The sequence below is a fragment of the Anser anser genome (assembly GCF_964211835.1).
Source record: "Anser anser genome assembly, chromosome: 1".
NCBI classification, from domain to species: domain Eukaryota; kingdom Metazoa; phylum Chordata; class Aves; order Anseriformes; family Anatidae; genus Anser; species Anser anser.
In genome coordinates this window covers 45272990-45296790 of record NC_139720.1, presented here as the reverse complement: position 1 = coordinate 45296790, position 23801 = coordinate 45272990, and the positions used below count along the sequence as shown (strand labels likewise).

General features: G+C 48.9%; 8 protein-coding genes across 8 annotated transcripts; 4 read left to right on the top strand and 4 right to left on the bottom strand.

Annotated features, from left to right (window-relative positions):
- Positions 1–2437: 2437 nt before the first annotated feature.
- LOC310892920 (histone H2A) lies at positions 2438–2929 on the top strand. Its single transcript, XM_083821188.1, has one exon. It carries the CDS (start codon positions 2484–2486, stop codon positions 2871–2873), a length of 390 nt encoding a protein of 129 aa, XP_083677314.1. The 5' UTR covers positions 2438–2483; the 3' UTR covers positions 2874–2929.
- A 1943-nt stretch (positions 2930–4872) lies between these two features.
- Positions 4873–5645, top strand: LOC310892922 (histone H1). The gene has a single exon (XM_083821191.1). It carries the CDS (start codon positions 4924–4926, stop codon positions 5578–5580), a length of 657 nt encoding a protein of 218 aa, XP_083677317.1. The 5' UTR covers positions 4873–4923; the 3' UTR covers positions 5581–5645.
- Positions 5646–6349: 704 nt separating this feature from the next.
- On the bottom strand, positions 6350–7259 carry LOC310892926 (histone H2B 7-like). The gene has a single exon (XM_083821196.1). It carries the CDS (start codon positions 7211–7213, stop codon positions 6833–6835), a length of 381 nt encoding a protein of 126 aa, XP_083677322.1. The 5' UTR covers positions 7214–7259; the 3' UTR covers positions 6350–6832.
- Positions 7260–10316: 3057 nt separating this feature from the next.
- LOC310892927 (histone H4) lies at positions 10317–10728 on the top strand. Its single transcript, XM_083821197.1, has one exon. The coding sequence runs from the start codon at positions 10360–10362 to the stop codon at positions 10669–10671; it is 312 nt and encodes a 103-aa protein (XP_083677323.1). The 5' UTR covers positions 10317–10359; the 3' UTR covers positions 10672–10728.
- Positions 10729–11483: 755 nt separating this feature from the next.
- Positions 11484–12106, bottom strand: LOC310892924 (histone H3.2). The gene has a single exon (XM_083821194.1). The coding sequence runs from the start codon at positions 12057–12059 to the stop codon at positions 11649–11651; it is 411 nt and encodes a 136-aa protein (XP_083677320.1). The 5' UTR covers positions 12060–12106; the 3' UTR covers positions 11484–11648.
- An 883-nt stretch (positions 12107–12989) lies between these two features.
- On the top strand, positions 12990–13480 carry LOC310892925 (histone H3.2). The gene has a single exon (XM_083821195.1). The coding sequence runs from the start codon at positions 13022–13024 to the stop codon at positions 13430–13432; it is 411 nt and encodes a 136-aa protein (XP_083677321.1). The 5' UTR covers positions 12990–13021; the 3' UTR covers positions 13433–13480.
- An 872-nt stretch (positions 13481–14352) lies between these two features.
- Positions 14353–14767, bottom strand: LOC310892928 (histone H4). The gene has a single exon (XM_083821198.1). The coding sequence runs from the start codon at positions 14719–14721 to the stop codon at positions 14410–14412; it is 312 nt and encodes a 103-aa protein (XP_083677324.1). The 5' UTR covers positions 14722–14767; the 3' UTR covers positions 14353–14409.
- An 8090-nt stretch (positions 14768–22857) lies between these two features.
- On the bottom strand, positions 22858–23590 carry LOC310892704 (histone H2A-IV). The gene has a single exon (XM_083820859.1). It carries the CDS (start codon positions 23511–23513, stop codon positions 23124–23126), a length of 390 nt encoding a protein of 129 aa, XP_083676985.1. The 5' UTR covers positions 23514–23590; the 3' UTR covers positions 22858–23123.
- Between the last annotated feature and the right edge of the window lie 211 nt (positions 23591–23801).

The following is a 23801-nucleotide window of genomic DNA, read 5'->3' as shown; positions in this document are numbered from 1 at the left end:
GCATAACGTCAGAAACAAAGCTTCCTCGCCCTGCCCAGGTTGAAGGCAGGGGGAAAGAGAGAGGTAGGTTCCTACAACTGCTAGATCTCTAAGATGCCCTGGGGAGGGAAAAAAATACAGGTGTAGGGGTGAGATAGGAGGAGGGTGCTCCTGAATGGGCTTTGAGTCCATGCAGAAGAGCTGGATTTGACTATACAAATTCTCCAGGAAACAATTTTTTTTTTGTTTGTTTTCTGGGAAGAGTCCAAGGACAGGGTGCCTACCTCCTCTTGTGTGGTGCTCGCTCACGAGGCTTCTCGCATTGTTCTGTGGTTTTGGATAAATTGCAAACACACATGGCTGGGACTGTGCGTGTAGAAACTGGTTCGTACTTCATCTGAATGACCTGATCTCTGGTTTGTCTTCAGCTAAATTAATCCGGGAGATATTTTTTTTTCTTCCCCTTGCCTTTAGCACAGTTCTAAGTGGAAAGAGCACAAACAGACAAATTCTTTGTTGCTTTTATCAAAGCAGTGGGTTCTGGGGGTGCTCGTGCTTCAATCCGTTCGCTCCTGTAACCGCTTCGTTCTTCACCAGTCACACAAGTGACGGGCTATGACAGGAAGGTCAAATCCAGCACTGAGGATTGCTGCCAACCTTTTCTTCCCCAGTTACAGTGAAAGCACTCAGAAATGATTGTGAAACAATTTCATTTCTAAACTGACAATACTCACAGCATCTAGATTAATTTTTCCCTTTATCTGCGTGTGTTGTCTTTGGCTTCTGGTAACGACACTGAGTGACTGGAGTCCTTAAATAGGAACAGATCAATGAAATTTGCTTTGGCAAAGCATTCAAATCCATTGAATTACACAGGGTTTTGTGCCTTTCTTAAGGAAATATATATGAAAATAGACACGAGGGACAGTGTTGCAGCTCACTACCCTGATACCAGTCAAAAAGGGATAGAATAAGGAAGTGCATAAAATAGATGCAAACACACACATCATGCTGTTAGTTTACTTATTGAAGGAGAGCTGAATCGATTTTTAGTATTTAAATAGCAATTTCTATATTATATGCTATGAAATTATTATTTTTGTTTGTAATCCTCTTGCCATGACTGGCATAGTCTTAGCAGTTTGGTTGAGAATTCCTGTTATTGTACCCTTCTGGAAAGAATGATGTGATTCTTGCTTAATCTGACTTGCAGAATTTATCTGAGACTGTGAGATGTCGTGGGTTTTTTTGTTTTGTTTTGTTTTTTTTTGCGGGGAGGGGTTAGGTGCATCATGGATGGCCTGGTGGGTGTGGGGTCTTTGATTTTCCCTGTCACACCATACTGCTAGTATCCAGGGTGAGCAGAGTAGTCTAGTATCCACTCTGTTCAGTTCATTATGATTTTGTGATATGCATCTCAGCTCCTATGATATGAATTACAAAGAAGAGTGATGGGTCAGAGCATAAGAGCATCACGGAATGAAGGTGGGAAAAACAACCAGGCAGAACTGGAATTTATTTAAAGGAGAGAGCAGAATTCCGGGCTGTGGGGAAAATGGAGGAGGAGCCTGCCAAGCACTATGGGATAGCACAAGGATGCAGCTAATTCCAGGGTGCAGGCTTGTTCGTTGGTTTAGACAAGGATAGTGTGTGCCCTTGCTAGAAATATATGGAAGATAATGAAAAAGATATTAGGAAATAGAAAACGTAAGTAATTAGAACAATGAAAGAGGAAAAATGTATATGAATCTGTCCATAAAACGAGAGCAGACCATACCAGACAGACATCTTGAATCTTGGCGAAGTTGATTGTTGAGATGTTCTCTGAGTAAAGCATCCCAGACTGACCTCTAATGCTCTGCGGAACAGCCTAACAAACACTATGCTCGTTTGATTAGATTTATAGGTGACTGCTCAGAGAAGTTCCCTTTGTTTCATGTTCCTGGCTGGTTTCTACACCTATCAGTAGTGTGGGGTTGCAAATGCGGTTTGTAAATTAAACCTTAACGAACAACTAAACAACAACCAACGTAATCCTGTAGCGGCATTTGCAAACGGGGGGATTTCTAAACGACCGCGGCACTAGCACATGTTCCCCTTCTTCCTGGGAGGCGGCTGCACCCCTCCGATCTCTTCGGGCAGGCGGGGACGCTTTTCCCGGCGGGATGCCCGGCTGGGGCACGGCCCGGGAGCACGGCCCGGGAGCACGGCCGGGGCCCGCCGCCAGCGGGGGCGAGGCACGATCGGGGCCCGCCCCGGGAGCGCCCCCGCGGAAGCGCCGCTGGCGGGCGGGGGCAGCGCGCGGGATGGGCCGGGGCCGGGGTCCGCTCCCCATTGGGTGGATTTGGATCCGCAGCGCCATTGGTCGGAGCGAGCGAGAGGGCGCCGCAGCCAATCGGAAGGCAAGCCGGGCCGCGCGGGGAGGCTATAAAAGGGGTCGGGCGGGGGGCGTAGCGACGCGTGTTGCACGTCAGCTTGGGTGGCGGTGGGGTTGCGTCGGAACCATGTCTGGGCGCGGGAAGCAGGGCGGGAAGGCGCGGGCCAAGGCCAAGTCGCGCTCGTCGCGGGCCGGGCTGCAGTTCCCCGTGGGCCGCGTGCACCGGCTGCTGCGCAAGGGCAACTACGCGGAGCGGGTGGGCGCCGGCGCCCCGGTGTACCTGGCGGCCGTGCTGGAGTACCTGACGGCCGAGATCCTGGAGCTGGCGGGCAACGCGGCCCGCGACAACAAGAAGACGCGCATCATCCCCCGCCACCTGCAGCTGGCCATCCGCAACGACGAGGAGCTCAACAAGCTGCTGGGCAAGGTCACCATCGCGCAGGGCGGGGTGCTGCCCAACATCCAGGCCGTGCTGCTGCCCAAGAAGACCGACAGCCACAAGGCTAAAAGCAAGTAAAAACCCGGGGACTGTTCCCACCTCAAAAGCAACACAAAGGCTCTTTTTAGAGCCACCCACTTCCTCATAAAAGGAGCTGTAGATCCTGAGCAAAAAAAAACATTTGCGTGGTCTTTGCTGTTGAAAGGCAGCAAAGTGTTGATGTGTTCTGCACACCAGAGTAAAAAACTCGATCTAATAAAATAACTTGTTAATTGTTCCTATATACATAGTAGGAAAAAAAAAACTGATTCCGTATCAAAGGAGTCATTTTATTAGAACAAGTCATTATTATTGGAACAAGTGAGAAACGTAAGTAGAATGTTACTACAACAAAAGCTTCATCCAGCAAGTCTCTCCTTTTTCAGTTCAGTCCTATGTCAGGTTGAGCTAACTCACTGATGTCAATCAAAAAAAAAAACAAAAAACTGTCAGCCTGTCCCTAACCCCCTCCAACCCACTTCCGGACTTAGAGACTGTCATTTTTCCCTAACAATAGGCATTCAGAATTATTAATTTTTAATGCATATTTCTCGTTGCTTTGTCTGAGCTACCATGTCCATTTTCTGTCTGGAATCTGAATGAGAACAATTTAAAATTACCGGGCAGGTTAAAAGGACTGTTGCCAACTTCGATTCTACCTTATACAGAGCACTGAACATTACAATAAAGATATTGAAACAAACAAAAATCAGTGGTCATAGGTCAGTAAACACATTTTAATATTTATCCATTTGAAAACGTAAGAAATTACATGAATCAAAGCGATGCTAAATTTTAGCACCACTGACAGTTACAACAACAGCAAGAGGTAAAGAACAGCTTATGGGCGGTCTTTGGAAAAACAAAGGGTTGTGGACAATAATGAAAAGAGCATAGGGAATTAAAACAAGCAACTTCTGATAATAAGAAATAAAATGTGTTTATTTTATGGTCTTGATAAAGTGCACGTGGAGAATTCCCCCTCTTGCTAGCAGCCACTCGCTTTAGAACAACAGATGCATCAATCAGATGTTGTTATTAATATTACTTCCAGCATAGGAATCAGTCACTGTACAGTAAAAATGTAATGTTTAGCCATCTACTCTGGAAGGAGAGATGTAAAGAACGACTTGAGAAAGTTTTACAGTTCAGAAGAATGGAAAATCATCTGCAGCAGTGTCTCCCCAGACAATGATGACTCAGATTTTCCCCAATCAAACTGGATCAAAATGAAAACAAAACTGAATTATAAATTGTCAGGGTATCGGTTATAATTGTTAATAACAACTGGCTGTTTGAAGTTCTGATGCCACGTACTTTATTAAGAATAAATATTTCTGTAAAGCAGCAATAGGGAACCATGTCTGCATTGTGCACACAGAGCAACACAGTACAAGCTGCTATGCTATAAAAAGTCATCTCCTTCTGGGGCAGAGAAAGTCCTTCAAGAGACTTTAATCTGCTTCTCGCCTTGTTGCATAATGCACTAATTTAATTTATTTTAATTATTTTTAAAGGGGTAAAGGATTTTGGACAAAGAAGCTAATTTCTAATCCATATTCAGTGCTCAAGATGAGTCTGTGTTACTTCCTCCTCTTTGAAATCAATTTGCGATGAAAATATCGATTCAAATCCCTAGTTTTCAGTTCAGATTAAGAGAAGACCCTTTAAAGAATAATAATTAATTACTCTGGAGATTTAGTTGCCCACGACGCAGATTTTATTTGGAAGGAAAAACAAAAGTTTCTGTCTCCCGAGGTCTGTCCAGGTCCAGGACTCAGGGTTTATCGGCTCTTTTTTAACTCACCCTTTGCCTCTTCGAAGGGAAACTTTGCCCAGGGGAACAACAGTCTTTCTTTTCCACGCCGCTGCGAGCTGGGGCGATTCGGTGGCAGAAATTCTCGAAAAAAGACGCTTTTTTGACTCCTAAGAAACACAAAATGAGCGGGGAGAAGGGACCTTTCTGCCGTGCAGCGGGGCGGGCTCTGCAACGCACCAATCACCGCGCGGCTCCTCTCTATAAATACGAGGCCACCGACTTGCTCCAGGCCCAGTGGTTTCCCCTGATTCGTGGACGACGGCTGCGACCATGTCGGAGACCGCGCCTGTTGCCGCTCCCGCTGTCTCCGCTCCCGGGGCGAAAGCCGCCGGCAAGAAGCCGAAGAAGGCGGCGGGCGGCTCCAAGGCGCGCAAGCCCGCGGGCCCCAGCGTCACCGAGCTGATCACCAAGGCCGTGGCCGCCTCCAAGGAGCGCAAGGGGCTCTCCCTCGCCGCGCTCAAGAAGGCGCTGGCCGCCGGCGGCTACGACGTGGAGAAGAACAACAGCCGCATCAAGCTGGGGCTCAAGAGCCTCGTCGGCAAGGGCACCCTGGTGCAGACCAAGGGCACCGGCGCCTCCGGGTCTTTCAAGCTGAACAAGAAGCCGGGCGAGACGAAAGAGAAGACAACTAAGAAGAAGCCAGCGGCCAAGCCTAAGAAGCCGGCGGCCAAGAAGCCCGCCAGCGCTGCCAAAAAGCCTAAGAAGGCGGCGGCAGTCAAGAAGAGCCCTAAGAAAGCCAAGAAGCCGGCGGCTGCTGCCACCAAGAAGGCTGCCAAGAGCCCCAAGAAGGCCGCCAAGGCTGGCCGCCCCAAGAAGGCAGCGAAGAGCCCGGCCAAGGCGAAGGCGGTGAAGCCCAAAGCTGCCAAGCCCAAGGCGGCCAAGCCTAAGGCAGCCAAAGCTAAGAAGGCAGCGCCCAAAAAGAAGTAAAACGACTGAGAAGAAATTAGTCTGCTCATTTAAATAAACCCAAAGGCTCTTTTAAGAGCCACCCACTAGTTCCCAGAAAGAGCTGGAGCGCTACGCTAGCCGCAGCAGCAGAAACAAATCTTGACAGGGCACGGATTGAGGCGCATCGGCTCCAACCTGCGCGGCCGATAAGGGCTCCCTTAAAGAGGAAGCGATTCCTGACGTCTAATTCGGGAGCCCCGCGACAGCAGCGCCGCGGCCCCGCCTCCCCCCCCTCCGCCCCCGCCCCGCCCCGATGGGCGCAGCCGGAGCGCGGCAGCCGCGGGTCCCCCCGGGCGGGGCGCGGCGCTTCCCGGGCAGCCCGGGGGGAGTTCAAAAGTCCCGCGCTGGGGCGGGATTGGCCCCGCCTGGTCCTGCCCCCCGCCGGCCCCGCCCCGCCGTGAGCCCCCCCCCACCTCCCCGCGGAGGAGCCGCGGCCCCGCCCCCCGGGGGGGGGAACCTCGGCCTTACCGCACCGAGGGCGGGCGGGCGGGGCTGGCCTCCCGCAGCGCTCCTCGTCCCGCGCAGCCCCGCCCGCCCCCAGCTCGCCCCGAGAACTTTATTCTAGAGCGAGCCAGGTGCAGTGCGAGATCGGGCGCTGTCGGATGTAAAACAAGGGTGATGAAAAATTCCTCCCCTTCGGTAGTAAAGAGGGGAGGGAGAAGTAAGGAGGGCGCGCTGTAACATATGGAGTAAAAAGGAACGGCTGGAAAACCTGTTTCAGTAAGTGATTTGCACACTTATTCGTGACTGAAATAGATAAAAATAGGATTTTTATTTTATGAGTGAACATTTGTAGGGTACATAAAGCAAACTACAGCATCAACTAGGATTTCCTAATTGCAGTAACACTTAAAAGTACAAATCCTTAGAAAGTAGAGCAATTACCGCAACAATGTAAATGAAGAAGTACTTACGACCTTCCCTGAGAACTCTGAGTTCGAAGAGCTAGCAAAACAAGAAAACTGCTTCATAAGGTGCCCAAATCAATAGCGTACAGCTACTTCAGCTAATCAAATGTTATTCAGTATGTCTAGTAGAAGCTTAGTCCTTACCTATACTCAGAACTTTCCCTCTTCAAAATTAAGTGGTTAACTTCACCTACCCTAAGAGCTTAGGTACTTCAAAAGCCTATTGTGCACCTCCCAGAAAAACCAGCAATGCAGCCCTTTTACTCGAGTAAGTTGGTGGCTCTGAAAAGAGCCTTTGGGTTAAAAACAGGATCCGCGGCGCTCTACTTGGAGCTGGTGTACTTGGTGACCGCCTTGGTGCCCTCGGAGACAGCGTGCTTGGCCAGCTCGCCGGGCAGCAGGAGCCGCACGGCCGTCTGGATCTCCCGCGAGGTGATGGTCGAGCGCTTGTTGTAGTGCGCCAGGCGCGACGCCTCGCCGGCAATGCGCTCAAAGATGTCGTTGACGAAGGAGTTCATGATGCCCATGGCCTTGGACGAGATGCCCGTGTCGGGGTGCACCTGCTTCAGCACCTTGTACACGTAGATGGAGTAGCTCTCCTTCCGGGCTCTCTTTCTTTTCTTGTCGCCCTTCTTCTGCGTCTTGGTGACGGCTTTCTTGGAGCCCTTCTTGGGCGCGGGCGCGGACTTGGCCGGCTCAGGCATGGTGAATGCTCCCCCGTCCCTGCACGGCTCGGAGTGGCGGCTGGTGGGAGTTCTCTCCTATTTATAGGGGCCCTATGCAAATCGCTGGCTCTAGCTATCAGCGCCTCCATTGGATAACGGAGCCCGTGACGTCTCTCCTCGTACGAACGCCTTTGTAATTGGTCCATGGCAAATCCCATGCTGCTATTGGTTAATAATTCAAATCCCGTCAACCAATCACGGTCAGCTCTTTCAATCGCATCGTTCTGCGGCAGAGCTCGTCCTGTGCTGTCTGGAAGCGCGCCGCCTGGGGGGGCGTCTGGGAACAGCCCCCAGCAGCCCCCAGTGGTCGGTCTGCGCATACAAAGACCATGGTTATCGGTTATCTCCAGGAAGAGAAAAATAAAATAAAATAAAATAAAATAAAATAAAATAAAATAAAATAAAATAAAATAAAATAAAATAAAATAAAATAAAATAAAATAAAATAAAATAAAATAAAATAAAATAAAATAAAATAAAATAAAATTAAAATAAAATAAAATAAAATAAAATATCTTCCAAGTTATTCACTACTTTTTTTTTTTTCCTCTTCAAAAAGAAGTATACCTGAATATTTCATTAATAACCTGTATTTTTAACAACCATAAATTAAATACAACCTGAAAAGGTATACAGGCTCTGGAATAATAGTCATTGTTAGTAGTGTTTGAAACGTGTGGCCCTCACATCATGGCTCATTTTTCAGAATGTTAAATGAGATTAAAGCTCTGATTTAATTTGTAAATTGAAAGAACGTGGACTTTTTTGAATTGTAATAAATATTGGACTAATTTGTTTCAAAACCAAAGGTATTCCTAGTAATAAAATTGAAACCTGGATTTAGGATTAAGCTTTAAATTTATCATGAATCAGAAATTCAAGCTGCTTTCTTGTTGAGTTAACTTCACTGCAAATGAGGAAAATAAAGTTGTTTTAACAGACTGAATTATTTTATGATATTAAGATTCCTGATTTGATGACATATATGCATTATGATAGAGAAAGTGTTCGGTGTTACAGCAGTACTCTATATATTCAGAAAAGGAGTATTTATGATTTTTAAAATTAAAATATAATGTAGCAACATTATAAATTACAATTTTAATTAATTCATGAGTTAATTACTGTTATAAACCACTTTTAAAGAAATTAAATTAATTTTTTGGTTGGATGGAACTAGGGCTACATAGCTTGGTACATAAAAATGATATATATTTTTTCTTTTTGGAACCTTTAAGGGCCATTCAAAGCCTAGACTTTCTTGGTGTCAGACAAATTGATTTATAGACCTACAGAAGAAACCTGTCTGGCATAGCTAAGGGTAGATTAGAAAGGATTAGACTGCTAAAATCATAACAAAACTCATCTCTCAAGGTTTGTCAGGATAGCGGGAAACATTCTGGTGCAGCAACACAACGTTCTGTTACCTTACCAGAGTGTTACTGGTTCTGCTTTTTGCCTTTTACCCTGCTGTGCAGAATTCTGGATGCACAAAGATTTCCAGCCTATGTCCAAAGCAGTGCTGTCTGAAGACAGGGAGCCAGGATGTCTGGAGGTTTTGCTGTGCTGAACTTTGAAGCGAGGAGAGAAGCTTCAACCTGTTTCTGTGATGCTCAGGCTCTCAGCTTTAACGCCCACCCCTCCCACCCCCTAACTCCCCTCAGAAGGAACAAGTGGGGAAAGTTCAGAACCTGACATGCCACTCTGGTGGCAGTGTAGCCCTAAAATCTCTGGTTTTGTCTCCACAAAACATTTTGTTACAATGTTCTGAAAGAGCAAAAGTAGAACAACATTTCATAAACATTTCTGAACAAACATTCCATATAATTTCAAAATGGCTCAAAACACCTTAGAACCACATTTAAGATGTCTATTTTTAAGGATATTGACAGTTACTATGGTTGTTTTAGATGTTCAGATTGAAATATAAACCATGTGTTATATTTTTTATATGTTGTCATCTATAGCTGCAAGTTTTCTATCTTTATTAGCTGTTGACTGTCACTATCATCTAAAGACCTTATAGCTATTTAAAGAATGAGTAAATAGATGAGCCATATTTCTAGAGCATTTCTGCACTGAAAAAGACATAAGATGACAGAAAAGGTGAAGAGGGAGGGGGAATTTGTCCTCCATTTTCAGAGTTAAATAAAGTTTGAACACTTTAGTTTTCTAAAAATGATTAAGATGATGCAAATCTTTAAAATCACGTGCGCTTCCCTGTCAATGCAGCTGTATAACTGCAGTTAAAAAATATATTGTGCTTTCTGCTCAGAAAGCACAAAAATGAAGAAAAAAAGCAAAGGGAATACTTGGCGATACTATGTATCAACAGTGTGTAGCTATTTGGCAAGAGTATGACCATGAAAGTGAGCAAAGAGTGACACATTCTTAAAAGATTTCGAAGGAATGTATATATTTCCATGGGTACATTAACTTCAAACACAAACCTGTTCCATCACCAGCACAACAGTCCCGTAAGAGCAAACAAGAGCCGAGTTTCATCATACACAGATGTGGCAGATACAAAGCAGACAACTCCCCGACACACAGGCACACAAGAACGTACACGCACCCCGAAAATAAAAATAAGAAAAGGCGACTCTCCTTAGAAAACGATGAGGTTTTAACCCGAAAGCGGCCGCACCTCCCCCCCCACACACCCCCGCCTTCTAGCCCCGGTCGGGGCCCTTTGTGTGAGCGCCGCGAAATGGCGGCGGTGGCGGAGCGCGGGCGGGGGGAGCGGCGCCGCCGCCGCCATTGGCTGGAATTTGCTGCAGAGCCGCGGCCGCGGGGCCCGGCTCCCCGCCGGCTGCGGGTAACGCAAGGCGGGCACCGGGAGACTGGAACGGGCCGAGCGGCAGAAGGGTCCCCGCCGCGACCGGGCCGGGCCGGGCCGGGCCGGGCCGAACTGAGCCGAGGCGGCGGCGGCAGGGCCGTCGCGTCCCGGGGCCGCCGCGCGGCGCCCGCCCCCTCTCGCAGGCGCCCCGGGGCGGAGGCGCGGAGGAGAGCCCGCCCCTGCCCTGCCCCGCTGCAGTCCTCAACCAGGTCGGACCGCCGGCAATATAGGCGAGCGCGGGCGGCCGTTCCCGCCACTCGCTGTTGAGGCAGATCGCGGCGGCAGCATGTCTGGGAGAGGCAAGGGCGGGAAGGGGCTCGGCAAGGGGGGCGCCAAGCGGCACCGCAAGGTGCTGCGCGACAACATCCAGGGCATCACCAAGCCGGCCATCCGGCGCCTGGCGCGGCGCGGCGGCGTCAAGCGCATCTCGGGGCTCATCTATGAGGAGACGCGCGGCGTGCTCAAGGTGTTCCTGGAGAACGTGATCCGCGACGCCGTCACCTACACCGAGCACGCCAAGCGCAAGACGGTCACGGCCATGGACGTGGTCTACGCCCTCAAGCGCCAGGGGCGCACCCTCTACGGCTTCGGCGGCTAAACTCGTCGTAGGTTAGGACTCGCTTTTACCAAACACAAAGGCTCTTTTCAGAGCCACCCAAGCTTTCAAGAGAAGGGCGTTAATCACTGCTCTAACATGTATTCTTTGTAGTGTCGTGATAAACTATATGGGGGAGGAAGAGAGAGTAGTTGGGTTTTCCTGTCTTTGTCCGGGACCATCCCCCCCATCATCAACGCCCCGGTCTTTATCCCCCATCCGTTTTAAGCAGCAGGAAAGCTTGCACTCAGGGATGGGGAGCTACCCTTCTTGAACTCTCCAGTAACGAATTCGCGGGGAACGGTTGGAAGGCTTCACTCGAGGGAAAAATTCCTCGGCTCCAGCTCTGTTCTCTACCGGCAGCCGCTTCCCCTCTCCCAACGGTCCGACATGGGGTGGGGGCGGTGAGGGAAGGAAAACCAGGGTGTGGTGGGGCAAGCTCTAGTGTGAGAGCCGTGTCTCTGCTACCGCCTTCAGAGCAGCAGCCTCAAGCGGGAGGCTCAAGAAATGGCGGGGCTGCGTTTCCTCCCGTTGGCTCAGTCCGTTCTCTAGGCGGGGATGCGGGTGGACAAGAAGCGGCCACCATCTCTTGTGGGGCCCCAGGGACAGGGGAGGAAGGAAGAGGCATGCCCTGCGCGAAAGCAGCTTCGCTTACTGCCCTCCTCCCGCTCGCAGCCTGAAAGGATGCCGCTATCCGGGCTCGTCTCCCGCTCTCCCTCCCTTCTCCCCCTCCACCCCCCCCCGGGCGGCTTGAAATAAAGAACCAAGGAGCGCTCTCTACCACACAAGGGGGAGGGGCTCGACCTAAACACAGCTTGCTTTTCACATCCCTCCCAGCGCCTTTATTTCCGACCGCCGCAAAAGAGCCCTTGCACACATCATCGCGCGCCTGCCACGAAAACGGAGATTCAGCTCTCTCTGGTGGGCGTGTGGTGGCTCTTAAAAGAGCCTTTGGGTTTGGTGGTCACGGCGCAGGAGCCTCAGGCGCGCTCCCCGCGGATGCGGCGGGCGAGCTGGATGTCCTTGGGCATGATGGTGACGCGCTTGGCGTGGATGGCGCACAGGTTGGTGTCCTCGAAGAGCCCCACCAGGTAGGCCTCGCTCGCCTCCTGCAGCGCCATCACGGCCGAGCTCTGGAAGCGCAGGTCGGTCTTGAAGTCCTGCGCGATCTCGCGCACCAGCCGCTGGAAGGGCAGCTTGCGGATCAGCAGCTCCGTCGACTTCTGGTAGCGCCGGATCTCGCGCAGCGCCACCGTGCCGGGCCGGTAGCGGTGCGGCTTCTTCACGCCGCCCGTGGCCGGCGCGCTCTTGCGGGCCGCCTTGGTGGCCAGCTGCTTGCGGGGCGCCTTCCCGCCCGTCGACTTACGCGCCGTCTGCTTCGTGCGCGCCATCCTGCAGCGTCCTCCTCAGCGCCTGACAAAGCCGCACAAGGCGAGCAGTGAAGTCCGACCCTGCCCGACCCCCTTTTATACCTCTCGCTTCCTCTCCATTGGCTGACGGAAAGGACCGATCTCATTGGGCCATTTTGAAAATCCCGCGTTAACCCTATTGTGTTCCGGCTAATGCTCTTTAATCGTTAAATCCTAGGCTTCGTCTTTTCGTCTTTTGTTCTTTCAGAAACATTTCTCTTAAACTATTTCTCTTTATTATTGGTCACGCTCAAAGTTAAATAACGTTCTAATGTTCCTCATCTAACTTTTGGAAGAAGTCTGCTACCGAAGAGCAGTAAAAATATCCTTACAGAGTAAAGCAGAGGGCGTATATTTATTTATTTACTTATTTTAAACTTTTTTTGCTATATTTATATTGTACAAGCCTTTAAGCAGATAAACACGTAACCTAATCCAGGTTTACAAGACAGGAAATCAATGCTTTTTCATTTCTATATTGCAAAATTGAAGTAATAAATACCTTACTGTCTTCCGTTTTGTTGTTACGGCTAAGAAAGTTTTTCCTAACCAATCGAGTTTTATTTGACTTTTAACAACAAATATTTTTATCCTAGTGCATGGTTCTTGCACTAAATGCATTAGATGTTTCCTTGCCAAGTACACAAATATACAATAACGACAATTCACACACACAGAAGTAAATATTAGAAAAAGGAAGAAAAAAATCCTTCCTACTAGGCAAGGAAATAGATGTTGAAAAAAGGACGAATGGCTCCGTTTAGAAATGGATGGGACCGAGCACATCTTCACCGCACCGTGAGGCTTGAGAAATGCTCCGAGTTAACCAATCAAATGCATCGCTTGTCGGCCAATCCCAGGCGAGGAGGAGGGGACAGCTGCTATAAATAGGAGCCGGCACGGAGCGCTGTTCCTTTTTGGAAGAAAAGGCTCCAAGATTTGAAATGGCGCGCACGAAGCAGACGGCGCGTAAGTCGACGGGCGGGAAGGCGCCCCGCAAGCAGCTGGCCACCAAGGCGGCCCGCAAGAGCGCGCCGGCCACGGGCGGCGTGAAGAAGCCGCACCGCTACCGGCCCGGCACGGTGGCGCTGCGCGAGATCCGGCGCTACCAGAAGTCGACGGAGCTGCTGATCCGCAAGCTGCCCTTCCAGCGGCTGGTGCGCGAGATCGCGCAGGACTTCAAGACCGACCTGCGCTTCCAGAGCTCGGCCGTGATGGCGCTGCAGGAGGCGAGCGAGGCCTACCTGGTGGGGCTCTTCGAGGACACCAACCTGTGCGCCATCCACGCCAAGCGCGTCACCATCATGCCCAAGGACATCCAGCTCGCCCGCCGCATCCGCGGGGAGCGCGCCTGAGGCTCCTGCGCCGTGACCACCAAACCCAAAGGCTCTTTTAAGAGCCACCACACGCCCACCAGAGAGAGCTGAATCTCCGTTTTCGTGGCAGGCGCGCGATGATGTGTGCAAGGGTTCTTTTGCGGCGGTCGGAAATAAAGGCGCTGGGAGGGATGTGAAAAGCAAGCTGTGTTTAGGTCGAGCCCCTCCCCCTTGTGTGGTAGAGAGCGCTCCTTGGTTCTTTATTTCAAGCCGCCCGGGGGGGGGTGGAGGGGGAGAAGGGAGGGAGAGCGGGAGACGAGCCCGGATAGCGGCATCCTTTCAGGCTGCGAGCGGGAGGAGGGCAGTAAGCGAAGCTGCTTTCGCGCAGGGCGTGCCTCTTCCTTCCTCCCCTGTCCCTGGGGCCCCACAAGAGATGGTGGCCGCTTCTTGTCCACCCGCATCCCCGCCTAGAGAACGGACTGAGCCAACGGGAGGAAACGCAGCCCCGCCATTTCTTGAGCCTCCCGCTTGAGGCTGCTGCTCTGAAGGCGGTAGCAGAGACACGGCTCTCACACTAGAGCTTGCCCCACCACACCCTGGTTTTCCTTCCCTCACCGCCCCCACCCCATGTCGGACCGTTGGGAGAGGGGAAGCGGCTGCCGGTAGAGAACAGAGCTGGAGCCGAGGAATTTTTCCCTCGAGTGAAGCCTTCCAACCGTTCCCCGCGAATTCGTTACTGGAGAGTTCAAGAAGGGTAGCTCCCCATCCCTGAGTGCAAGCTTTCCTGCTGCTTAAAACGGATGGGGGATAAAGACCGGGGCGTTGATGATGGGGGGGATGGTCCCGGACAAAGACAGGAAAACCCAACTACTCTCTCTTCCTCCCCCATATAGTTTATCACGACACTACAAAGAATACATGTTAGAGCAGTGATTAACGCCCTTCTCTTGAAAGCTTGGGTGGCTCTGAAAAGAGCCTTTGTGTTTGGTAAAAGCGAGTCCTAACCTACGACGAGTTTAGCCGCCGAAGCCGTAGAGGGTGCGCCCCTGGCGCTTGAGGGCGTAGACCACGTCCATGGCCGTGACCGTCTTGCGCTTGGCGTGCTCGGTGTAGGTGACGGCGTCGCGGATCACGTTCTCCAGGAACACCTTGAGCACGCCGCGCGTCTCCTCATAGATGAGCCCCGAGATGCGCTTGACGCCGCCGCGCCGCGCCAGGCGCCGGATGGCCGGCTTGGTGATGCCCTGGATGTTGTCGCGCAGCACCTTGCGGTGCCGCTTGGCGCCCCCCTTGCCGAGCCCCTTCCCGCCCTTGCCTCTCCCAGACATGCTGCCGCCGCGATCTGCCTCAACAGCGAGTGGCGGGAACGGCCGCCCGCGCTCGCCTATATTGCCGGCGGTCCGACCTGGTTGAGGACTGCAGCGGGGCAGGGCAGGGGCGGGCTCTCCTCCGCGCCTCCGCCCCGGGGCGCCTGCGAGAGGGGGCGGGCGCCGCGCGGCGGCCCCGGGACGCGACGGCCCCGCCGCCGCCGCCTCGGCTCAGTTCGGCCCGGCCCGGCCCGGCCCGGTCGCGGCGGGGACCCTTCTGCCGCTCGGCCCGTTCCAGTCTCCCGGTGCCCGCCTTGCGTTACCCGCAGCCGGCGGGGAGCCGGGCCCCGCGGCCGCGGCTCTGCAGCAAATTCCAGCCAATGGCGGCGGCGGCGCCGCTCCCCCCGCCCGCGCTCCGCCACCGCCGCCATTTCGCGGCGCTCACACAAAGGGCCCCGACCGGGGGGAGCTGCGGGCGCGCTCGGGTTAAAAATTCCCGTTATTGACTCGATGTAGCTTCGGCCTGCGGTGTTCTTCCCTTCGTCGTTGCTGCTCCATTGAGGGGTCCGGAGAGGTTCCGGCAGCGCTGCGTTTCGGGCTGTCCCGCCGCAGGGGACGCGGGTTCTCTCGGGGGTCCCCTGGCAGCACGCAGCGGCTGCGGCGCCGTCGGCTGAGGGCACGGCGGTGCGGAGCCGCCGGGCCCCGAGTGCGCACACATGCTGTGTTACTTTGGCCCTCTATCTTCCTAGCTATACTTACTGGGAATATACATTTAGGGGTATTGTCCTGTGTTCTTGAGAAATCATCGATTAACTTGTATTCCGGACGTTGACAACATACCGTTTATTTCTTTCCAATACTATTCTCTGTCAGGCCTGGTTAGTTACAGTATTAAGGTCTCCATATATCCCATGTTTGGGTATGTATCTATATATTTACTGTGTTTTTCCCTAAAGGGTCTCCACTTCTATAATCTTTATCATAAATTGTTTGTTTTTCTTGTTAATTTCATGACTCTTTTCCTTTCAGATACTGTATTTGCATTTCCCTTTTTGTCTTTTTTCATCCCTTTTCCTTGAACTTAACCATATATTAGCCAATACTAGGCTTCTCAGTGTTTCTCACATTTTCCTGTTCTAGTGTAAGAGTACTATGAAAAGCAATGAAATTGTATCAGTTTTGTTAAACCATGTAGCATGAGACTGAATAATTTTTCTCACATTCTCTAGATTTTCTGGGGTCTTTCTTCTCAGGACTTCCATAAAGTTTGAGAAGTTAGCAGTGTTATTTTATATTATTAGTATCTTCCCCAATTAAGTTCTATCAGTAAATGGAGTATTAAACTTTCGTGGATGGATTAAATATTTCCTAATGTGACATATTGGTCTTGTATTCCATGCCCAGTGTTTACCCTTCACTCTGGTGGTTCTTTCATATGGAGTTTGGTACTCATAGACCCCAACAAGTTGTTATTAAGCTATGAACTACCTATTCGTCATTTTTATAGGTCAGCTTTCCCTGTTAGTCAGCACAGAATGGGGAGGGTAATCAGTTCTGTTCTCCTCTTCCTGATCAGGCAGCATCAGTTGGAAGAGGCTTTAGCTGTCTCTCAGATGTGGCAAGGCACCCAGGGAAAACAGTTGAAACAGGCTGGGAGAGGGCAGGAAAGGAGAGATACAGTAACTCTGCTCCTGTATGTCATAGCAGATCATAGCACTCCTCTTCCCTTCTGCATCAGCTTTCAATCACACACCTTGCCATTCCCACTAATACTTCTGACCTTCCCAAAAGACAACCAACACTTCAGGGGAAGACTGTTGAAATAACGTGAATTTCAACACTTTTTTTTTCCGAATATCTACTCTCCTTGGGGTGTTGAGGAAATGTGTTTAGTTGTTATTAGAAAGGAGCTCACCCCACAAATGTGGAGCATTGAAAATGTCAGTCTCTGCCCAGGTCATCTTCCATGAAACTGAAGACAGGTCTATAGGCAAAGCTGGTGATTACACATCAATATAAAGGAGAATCCTGCAGTTTGAGCCTGGCAGCTCAATATGCTTCTAGATTACTGCTGGTTTGTCTAAGTTTTGGTCAGCTTAGCCCTCATGTCTGTTTTCCTTCAGGTGGACTAACCTGTTGGACCTGGCATCTGGACTGATAGCTCCCTATGGTTCTGCCTATCCAAGTGCAGAGCAGCATTTCTTCTCAGGTGTGAATTTGCCTCTGGGCTCTACCTGCATCTGTGTGCTGAAGACCACTGCTTCTGTGTTCAAAGTCATTTCCCTCCACGTAGAAACTAGAAACCCTTGTGCAGTGGGGATCATGACAGCTCCTATCCCAGGAATAATGGGGTCCGTTTCTGACAGAGCTTTATAAGTCTTGCTAAAAAAACACCTGTGCTGGCCTGTCTTATTTATTTATTTATTTATTTATTTGTGATAGCTTACTGCCATGGAAGTAACATGTAACCAGAAGGTAAAGGTGCAATAGGGAGGGACAGCATGCAACAACTTATTACAGCATGAAACAAGTTTTGATATTTTAAAAAAATGTATGCATGCACTTATTATTGATGAATAAAAAAGTCCTGTCACATCTGCAGACAATTAACAAGTAACTAAATAAATCATTTGTTCAATGCTCAGAAGCACCAAAACAAGAATAATTTGAATGTCAAGAATCACTGGAAGAGCAACAGAGAGCAAACCAGAGCATACTGTATCTTTGTACCATTGTAACATTTTGTAAAATAGATGCACCTTAGGTATTGTGTACATTTTTGTTCAATATCAAATTAAAATAATTTTTTAAAGTGTAGTGGAATTGGAAAAGAAAGTTCTGGGAAATGTAATAAAGATGATTTAAGGGTCTGAAATGGCTTCCATACAAGGACCTACTTGAGACTAGGACAATTTCAGAACATAGACTACTATTGGGTGAAGATGGTTTTACTTATCTCCTTTACTGTTTATAATGTCATTAGTTAAATCTGTCAACTTCAGTGAGGTCTATTTTAACATCTAAAGTTAGTTAACAAGCAAAAGGTTACAGAGGCCTAAAGAGCTATCTAAGCATTGCAGGTTTCCTTGAACAAATGGACTCCCTGTCTCCCTAGTCTTTTTCCAAGGAAGGAAGAGCTGAACGTGGTGAGTGAAAAGTTGAGGATGGATCCATCTCTCCCCTCTACAGAAATAAATACCGAAGAATGCAGCTGCTTGCATAACTGTGAACACTTCCTGCTGGTTCTTGCAGGCATTTCTGTGTTTCTCTCACAAACCACATGGGCAAGTAAAAGAAACAGAGAAAAGCTGCAGCATCTGTAGCAGGAGGGAAGGAGTTGGTTTCTATCTGAAATTCTTCCCCATGTATCAAAGAGCAGTATCATTCACATGCAGAGTGCAGACTTGAAAAGTCAAATTCTTAACGAAGTGCCTTTCTTCCTACTATTTCTTAATAGAAATGCCATCCGGAAAGGAAAAGAATTCTCCACTATGGCCTGTCTGTTATGGTATGGTTGTTTCTGCACTGTACAGTCAGACTTCAAGTTTTCTAATACAGAATAACCATGGGGGAAAACGCTGTAACGACGACAGACTCCTTACAGAAGCAGTTTATCGAGCAGATTGGTGCGTTGTTTGCTCTCAGCTGCAGAATCAAACCAATATTTTGTAACAGGGCAAGGTGATAACCCTGAGTGCTCCTTGGCTGTTTACCCAGAGCAGCAGCCGCCATACAAAGAAAATGCAGTTTAAATAAGACCAACACTCGATCCCAGAAACACGAGAAGCATTCAAAGCACGGGCTGCTTTTAACAGCTCCCTTTGCTGCGAGGAAGGGGGCTGCCCCCCCTCGCCCTTCGGCGCTCGCCTTCCCCGCCGGGAGGTGACTGAGATGAGAACGACCCGGGGAGGAGAGCGGCGGGGGGGCAAGGAACAGGAGGGGAAGGAGGGAGAGGAAGGAGGAGGAAGAGGAGGAGGAGGGCGGGCAGCTCCTGCCCGGGCGGGATTGGCCAGAAATTGCTGCAGCGCGGGGCGGGCCGGGGCCGGGTCCTCGCTCCCGGGGCAGGGTCCCCGCACCGCGACCCCCCCTCGCCCGGCAGTGCTACAGCGATCCTAGGGAGAACCTGCGACGATGCCAAGCGTACAGAAAGACGCACGATGCGTTAGCTGCGTTTTATTACCTCGATCTGCCTTTTGTGTTACTGTTGGATACACTCGGAGCGTTTATTTTTTAGCTACAAAGGCAGATTTCCTGCTGTGCTTGTGCAGCTACAAATTGGCTTTCAGACCCCAATCCTCCCATTCAGATTTCCTGAATTCAGAGGCACTGACTGAAATCACTGAGTGAATGAAGTCACATGATTTCCTTTCCTGTTTACCAATCAATCCTGTACCATATATCTCAGAGAAATTAGTAATATCGATTAATTTGTTTTCATCCCCTTTGCTGTCGAAGCAGGTTGGTTTTCAAGGGCTCACAAACAGAAACCTACTGATGATATTATTCAGACAGTTTCTGCATTATACCAGATTTGTAAGATATTTCTACCTGATTATATTTTGATTTGCTATGTGTGGTTGCAGAAAGGTACTAAAGGAGCTAAATATCTGAGTGAATGGTTTGAGAGGAATCTATGAAAAGATCTATGTATTGAGTATTTATTCTATGATCTATCTTCTAAGATCTATGTGTGAGTATTTATTCTTTGTATAAACTGTCACTTGGTTATAGCATTAAATGAGGTTTACACAATTCCGTGGACTTACCCTCAACAACAGACAATTCATTCCATTATTTTTTGTTAGAACTGGGGGAATTCTCTAACTTACCTACATACCTAGTAAATAGCATAGCCCAAAGCAACATCTCCTCGTGAAAGGCTGGAAAAAAAAAATTAAAAAATCACACCTTCCTCTAGAACTATGGAAGACTGTTTAGAAGCAAGGGAATTTGGATTATATCTTTTTGCCATCCACAAAGAATGCATGTTACAGAGCAACCAAGCTAAGAAAATACATGCTAAGAAAAGCATGAATAAATCTTTCTGAAGGAAAGAATATTTGAGGAATTTTTCCATGCACTATTGTCACTGTGGTAAAGTTAACCAAAATGTGAATTTTCTTTTATTCCTTCATTGTTTTCCTTATTTGTCTACATACTAGTAAATGTTTCTGCAACTGAGTATGGTTTCTTTTTTGATATCATTTTGCTTACTATCTTTATGGAAAAAATATCTATGAAGTAACTACTGGGATCTATAAAGTAACTACAGATCGAATAACACCCTTTGAGGCCAGGCTATCTGAGAGATGGCATCACCTATGCTATGCTATACATGCTTATGTATAAAGTATATTATGTATATTTTATTGTCTAAAGCATAAAGATGTGTCTTAAAAGTCAAAAGATTAGATATGTCTATGGCTGTCTTTTTTTTTTTCCTTTCTTTTTTTTTTCCTCCCCATGACTACCAACACCTGTGATGAATCATTCTTAAATAACAGATTTCCTCTTTTATGTAGAAATAGTTCAATACTTTAGGCTGGCTGAATAGCTGGGAAAGACATTTTGGGAGGGATCCAAATAAAATAGAAATTCTGCATATGAATTGACTTTTTTCTAAATATTTTTTATTTCTTTATTATTTTTTAAAGTGTCATCCCATACATAAATAGCTGTTCTCATCCACTTCTCTCTTCTAATTTAAAGTATCCATGACTTTTATGGAACTATTGTACAAGGGTAAAAATTATATTAATCTAAACCAAGCATGTTAACATGAGGCAGAAGAACATATTGCCTTTCCATTTTAAATAAGGATTGCCAAGAAAAACAAGGAAGAGAAAGTATAGCTGGTAGTTGTACAAAAACATTCCAGTTATGTTTTAGCTGTAGAATAGGGGCATTTAGGATACATAGATCGGAGTATGCCTTAAATAAGTAATTATTGATTGTAAAATGCCATGACAGTGCTTTGGTGGCACATAAAACAGAACATTAGTCATAAAGTATTATGAAACAAAGCCATGATGTTTATTTACACCAGCGTGAGGTAAAAGCATGGCTGGTAAGGCAAAGAACTAAATATTAGTTGGTGAAGTATGACAACTAAGTGGAAATATTTTTTACTGAAGAGAACAGAAAAATTCTATTTTGGACTACATTTCAACCAAGTCAAATGTCATTTGAAAACAGAATGTCAGAATACATCTGTTTTCAAGGAATGTTTTAAATATCTTTGGGGAAAAATATCCTTCCTTTCTAAACTTCCAAGACAAGCAGAACAGAGGCTTTCTTGTCACTCACTTCAGTGTGAGCATTGATTCTGAAAAGAGAGAAATGATCCCTCCTCACACCATGATTCCTAAGTAAAAACTAAATCTAGGAGGCCTTGGTTTCAAAATTTTGTTTGTTTTTCCCCAAAAGGCCCAATCAGCACTTTCTACAAATGAATGCTCTCCTTCAAGTCAATCTTATTGCTTCCCACCCCCATACTAAGCATCCACCAGTTTTTTTTTTTAATACACTATATAGAGAAACAGAGATTTTAAAGTTTTAAACATAGTTCCAACCTCAAATTTATGCACAACTATAGTCCTGCAATTAATATGGTTTCAAAGTCCAACTTTCGAGAACCACACCTAACTTTTTTTTTCCTCCAAAAATACAGGACTTAAAAATAGTAAAAAAAAAAATAAAAAAATCACGAAACAAAACTGGGCATTAATTAAGTAATAACCGGTTCAAAACAACCCCGGAGTTGTCATCATGTTTCTAAGCAACACTTCAGAGCATCACAGATTAACACATCGCCACAAGTGACCCGCTCCTCCGCCTCCTGAGGGAGGACGCTGGAAAGAATAGCACTCTGTTTTCCTCCTTTTCTCTCTCAAGAGGCGCTTTTAGAGAACACAGAAAAACCTCCCCCAGCCCTCACTCAGCCCAGCGGAGCCTCACTCAGAGCCTCCCACAGCTTCCGGACCTTGCATTCCAAGGCTCTCCTTCGGACAGCTTTATTTTCTTGCACATAAAACACTACTGTATAAAAAAATATATATTGCTTTGCCTGTATCTGCCTGACAAAGCGGGACATACAGTGTCCATTACAGTGGAAGAAAAATACATGTATATCTGTTCCAGACAAACACAGAGCCTCAGCGGGGCAGAATCCCCGAGGCACGAATGGCGGAGAGGCTCCTCCCTGCGGATACCAGCCTCTGGCTGACTTCGCTTGTTTATCTTCCTCTCCCATTTTTAATCCTCTCTCTGAGCGAGTCCAAGACCGCGCCCGCCGCCGTCAGGAAAGCGGCCAAGAGCCTTAAGTGAGTACAGCTGCCAAGCCACAACGGAAGGCAGTAGCAGCAAAGAATCTGGCCAAGGCAGCAAGGCCCAAAGCAGCCAAGACAAGAAATGGCCCAAGAAGACGTAAGGATATCAGAAGAGAAAACGTGCAGATAAACCTAAGAGCACCTTTAGTAGCCAGCCATGCTGTCGGAGGGGGAAAGAAAAGAAAGAGAGAGAGAGAAAAGAAAGAGAGAGAGAGAAAAGAAAGAGAGAGAGAGAAAAGAAAGAGAGAGAGAGAAAAGAGCAAACCCACAACAGCTGATACATCAGTTTAAGCCCAGACAGGTACATAACAATCCCCCAAAGTACATAGGAATTTATGCGGTGTGGGAAAGTACCCTTTAGTCTATTTTGCATGAACTCGTGATCCTCCATTCTATTTCCAATATCATGTACTCGAACAGCCCACGCTGTCCTTTAGAAGCTAAACCCGTGTTAGCTGCGGGATAGCATCCCAGTGAGAAACGTACAGATCTGCCAGTGTTGCCTGAAAGCCCTAGTAGCAGCACATGGCAAGCAGAAATTTCAGAAAGAAAACAAACAAGCCAAAAAACCAAGCAGGAAAAAAACCCACACCAAAGCCGAGGGGAAGAACCCAGCGCGACCCGGGAGGCAGAGCGCCCCTTCCCGCCACGGGTTCGAAAGTCGCGCGCTCCGTCCTGATTGGCCGGACCCGGCCACGCCCCCTCCCGCCCCCGGGGCTGCGCGGGGCTTTTCCCCTCGGAAACCACGCGGCGCCCGCCCGGGCTGGGCTCGGCTTCACCTTACAGCGCGCCCAGGGACAGAGCTCGGGGATGTTTTTTTCTCCCCCCCCCCCCCCCAACTTTTATTAATTTTTAGAAGTAGTACTAAGTAACTTGTTAGAGAATAAAATTGAAGGGATTTGCAGAACAGAGCTGGTTCATTAAATACAGAGTTGCTATTTAGAAGAACTCCCCATATATACAAGTTTGCAGTTACATAAGATCAGTTTCTAAAGAAACAAGCGATCCCAGTACTTATACTTAGGTGTTCCTGCTCTTTTTAGGAAGATGTGGGTGGCTCTGAAAAGAGCCTTTGGGTTGTTTGTTGGCACGGTTTTACTTGGCCTTGGCCTTGTGGCTGTCGGTCTTCTTGGGCAGCAGCACGGCCTGGATGTTGGGCAGCACCCCGCCCTGCGCGATGGTGACCTTGCCCAGCAGCTTGTTGAGCTCCTCGTCGTTGCGGATGGCCAGCTGCAGGTGGCGGGGGATGATGCGCGTCTTCTTGTTGTCGCGGGCCGCGTTGCCCGCCAGCTCCAGGATCTCGGCCGTCAGGTACTCCAGCACGGCCGCCAGGTACACCGGGGCGCCGGCGCCCACCCGCTCCGCGTAGTTGCCCTTGCGCAGCAGCCGGTGCACGCGGCCCACGGGGAACTGCAGCCCGGCCCGCGACGAGCGCGACTTGGCCTTGGCCCGCGCCTTCCCGCCCTGCTTCCCGCGCCCAGACATGTCTTCGGCTGAAGTTCGGAAATCGGCAGAGCCCCCGGAACAAAACAGAGAAGCGGCGAAATCCAAAGGAGTAGAGCAAAAGCTTCCACCCGGCCTTTTTATCCCTTCCTGCTGGGGTTCCGTGGCACTTGTGATTGGCGGAGGCTGCGATTGCGGAGTTGGCCAATGGGGGCAGCGATGCAGCACAGGCCAATTGCTCGCCGTGAATGGCTTTGACATCACCGACCCGGAGCGCCCAATGGGAGAGAACAATCCTGAGCCGCCTCATTTGCATACCGCCCCTATAAA

Coding starts and splice junctions, on each gene's coding strand:
- LOC310892928 (XM_083821198.1), bottom strand. CDS start 14,721: ATGTCTGGGAGAGGCAAGGGCGGGAAGGGGCTCGGCAAGGGGGGCGCC.
- LOC310892704 (XM_083820859.1), bottom strand. CDS start 23,513: ATGTCTGGGCGCGGGAAGCAGGGCGGGAAGGCGCGGGCCAAGGCCAAG.
- LOC310892922 (XM_083821191.1), top strand. CDS start 4,924: ATGTCGGAGACCGCGCCTGTTGCCGCTCCCGCTGTCTCCGCTCCCGGG.
- LOC310892927 (XM_083821197.1), top strand. CDS start 10,360: ATGTCTGGGAGAGGCAAGGGCGGGAAGGGGCTCGGCAAGGGGGGCGCC.
- LOC310892926 (XM_083821196.1), bottom strand. CDS start 7,213: ATGCCTGAGCCGGCCAAGTCCGCGCCCGCGCCCAAGAAGGGCTCCAAG.
- LOC310892924 (XM_083821194.1), bottom strand. CDS start 12,059: ATGGCGCGCACGAAGCAGACGGCGCGTAAGTCGACGGGCGGGAAGGCG.
- LOC310892925 (XM_083821195.1), top strand. CDS start 13,022: ATGGCGCGCACGAAGCAGACGGCGCGTAAGTCGACGGGCGGGAAGGCG.
- LOC310892920 (XM_083821188.1), top strand. CDS start 2,484: ATGTCTGGGCGCGGGAAGCAGGGCGGGAAGGCGCGGGCCAAGGCCAAG.